The following is a 2,865-nucleotide window of genomic DNA, read 5'->3' on the forward strand; positions in this document are numbered from 1 at the left end:
TCAGTTTTTCCTCTGTAAAGTTTCCCCTTCTTTTGGATGGAGTATCTACATAAATTATTTGGAATACTTCTACACAGGAGATTTCTCTCTTCTCTCTCATTTATTAATTTTTAAAATCATTTATTTATATCAGTATGGGCTCTAGGAGTTTAGAAATTTTAAATGAAAAAAGAAGAAATGCCACGGAGAATAGAGTCCTACTTTCCCTGAATACTTGTGAGGTCTAAAAGATGCGTGTACTTATACTTTAGCCATTATCTTATAGGAACAACTGAAAATGTGATCAAAATAAAAGGTACACTCAAGTAACTAAGTGATGTTAATAGACACAGGTCATAGTTGCATATGTACTGTAAGAGCACACAATTTTACTTGCACAATTATAGAACCTGAAAACAATAAAATGACTTTTTAACTATTTAATGGCAAGAATTTCAATTATTTGGTCCAAGGTTCCTACATGACTGTTACCTGTTTTTCCACCGCTCCCCCTCTTTTCTAAGTCTGTACTTTTTCCCCACACTATATCTGGATTTGATCTTCAGTAGTCAGTCTATGCTAAGCAATCAAATGCCTCTAGAAGGTCTTTCCCAAAGTATTAGCTCTTGATATTTTGATGAATTCTCTTAATCTCTAACATTCTTCTTAAATCAAGGGACAATGTAAGTCTGAATATTGGAGAACTTATTTAGCCAAGATTTAGTTATCCTACCCCTAAATTCAGGCTTATTCTCCTTCAGTTTATGACTTATTAACATCAATGTTAATGTTAGTGGAAGCCATCCAGCACTTGGAAGTCCTATTTTTTCCCCTCATATTTCACATGCAGTTGTCTTCCAGAAAGGCCAGTAGAAACATTTTTTTTTTGTGTGTGGGTAAATTGGCTTAAAGAAAAAATATAATTATTTTCACTGATTTTGAAATTGCCCTATTAGCATCTTCTCATTCCTGAAAAATGGACATTTTAAAATGAGAAGAGCTCTGGAATCACACTTTTCTATGAGATCACTTTTAAAGCATCAGTAAAGAATCTTCAGTTACTTTTGTGTAATCAGAGGCTAGATATTGAAGTATTCTCTATAAGTGAGAAATGGTCTCGGGGCATTTATACTCCACACCATAAGAAGGCTTTATGGCCAGACATACAACTTTATTCATTTGCATTTTCTTTTTATGACATTGAGTATGTTGAGAATCTAGTCTCTGAAATGTGCATTTGTTGAAGAAACCATTCAGAATGAAATAAACTTAAACAAAAGAGAAATAAAGAGCTTGATTTTGGCTTTTGCATTATAAGGGACAAAGGTTCTTAGGGACAGAATAGCTTGATGAATCTCAGAATAAGAAGAAACCATTTATTTGGCAAATTAATGAATGTCACTCATGGGTTAGATTTAAACTTAATAACCTCAAAAACATTAATCATCTCTTACTTCTTTGTGAGAAATACAATCCATTTTACTGTGTCTTTGAAGGCATCTTTCACTTGTTTGTTTCGAAGGGTATAAATGAATGGATTAAGCAAAGGGGCAACTGAAGTGGTGAGCACAGACACCACTTTATTTATGGCCACTCCCTCCTTCGCTGAAGGTTTGATGTAGATGAAGATGCAGCTGCCATAGGTGAGGGAAACCACAATCATATGAGAAGAGCAGGTAGAAAAGGCTTTTTTCCTTTGTTGGGCAGAAGGGAACCTTAGAATGGTCTTGATGATGTATGTGTAGGAAAGCACTACACACACTAAGGTAATGATAAGAGTCAGCACGGCAAAACTCAAAACAATTCTCTCCAGTAACGCTGTGTCCGAACAGGTTATTTGTAAAATAGGGGAGGTATCACAGCCAAAATGATCAATCACGTTCGAATCACAGAATTCCAGCTGGAGGCCCATGCTTAGGGGTGGGAGGATAATCAACAGGGCAGCACACCAGCAGCAGAGAACGAGCGTAGTGCAGACTCGGTTGTTCATGATGGTGGTGTAATGCAGGGGCTTACAAATGGCCACATAACGGTCATAGGACATGGCGGCAAGGAGAAAAAACTCTGTTGCTCCAAAGAGGACAACAAAAAATATTTGGGTGGCACAAGCGTTGTAGGTAATTTTATTATCTCCAGTTATCATAGTATACAGGAATCTGGGAATACAGACGGTGGTGAATGAAACTTCTAAGAAAGAGAAATTTCGGAGGAAAAAGTACATGGGGGTTTTCAGGTGGGAATCCAAAAGTGTGAGGGTGATGATGATGAGGTTCCCAGACACACTCAACATGTAGGTGAGAAACAAAAATACAAAAAGCAGAACTTGTAGTTTTGGGTCATCGGTCAGTCCCAGCAAGATGAATGTTGTTATTGCTGTATAATTTTTCATCACTGCCTTGTGCCAAGTCAGATGTAATTCCACCTGAAGAGAGAAGTGTCATAAGAAGCTAGCAGTGGAATGTAAATGAAAACTCCCCAACAAGCTAGCTCACTTTATTCTTTTGCCTAATAAGCAATTTGTTAACACAGTGCCCTTACATTTTACTAAGAGGCAGATATAGGAAATATCTAGTACAGATCTAATGCTTATAATTCTCTGACTAGAAAGCACATGTAGGAAGATGTCAAATAAAAACAACACAAAACAAAAAGACATAAATCACGCCTCTGTTTTGCAGTTCTGCAACAATATTGCCTTGTAGTACAGATTTTGTCTTTATCATGAATGAAATTGTCATTTTTGAGGTTTTTTCCTCCCATCCTTGTTTTTCTTTGCTTTTCCACACCATACTGAAATGTCCCATTTTCAAAACCAAGAACGATCTGTTAATGAGTATTTTTGTGTTTTAAAATACATATTTTTTTTAGAGCAATATAAGGATCACA

At 36.3% G+C, this 2,865-nt stretch overlaps 1 protein-coding gene across 1 annotated transcript; it reads right to left on the bottom strand.

Annotated features, from left to right (window-relative positions):
* Positions 1-1,429: 1,429 nt before the first annotated feature.
* Positions 1,430-2,368, bottom strand: LOC118651211 (olfactory receptor 6C2-like). The gene has a single exon (XM_036300140.1). It carries the CDS (start codon positions 2,366-2,368, stop codon positions 1,430-1,432), a length of 939 nt encoding a protein of 312 aa, XP_036156033.1.
* Positions 2,369-2,865: the final 497 nt, after the last annotated feature.

This window comes from Myotis myotis, unplaced genomic scaffold, assembly GCF_014108235.1.
Source record: "Myotis myotis isolate mMyoMyo1 unplaced genomic scaffold, mMyoMyo1.p scaffold_m19_p_3, whole genome shotgun sequence".
NCBI lineage: Eukaryota > Metazoa > Chordata > Mammalia > Chiroptera > Vespertilionidae > Myotis > Myotis myotis.

Bases quoted from the DNA above. Each gene is read 5' to 3' on its own strand.
- LOC118651211 (XM_036300140.1), bottom strand. From the start codon at position 2,368: ATGAAAAATTATACAGCAATAACAACATTCATCTTGCTGGGACTGACC.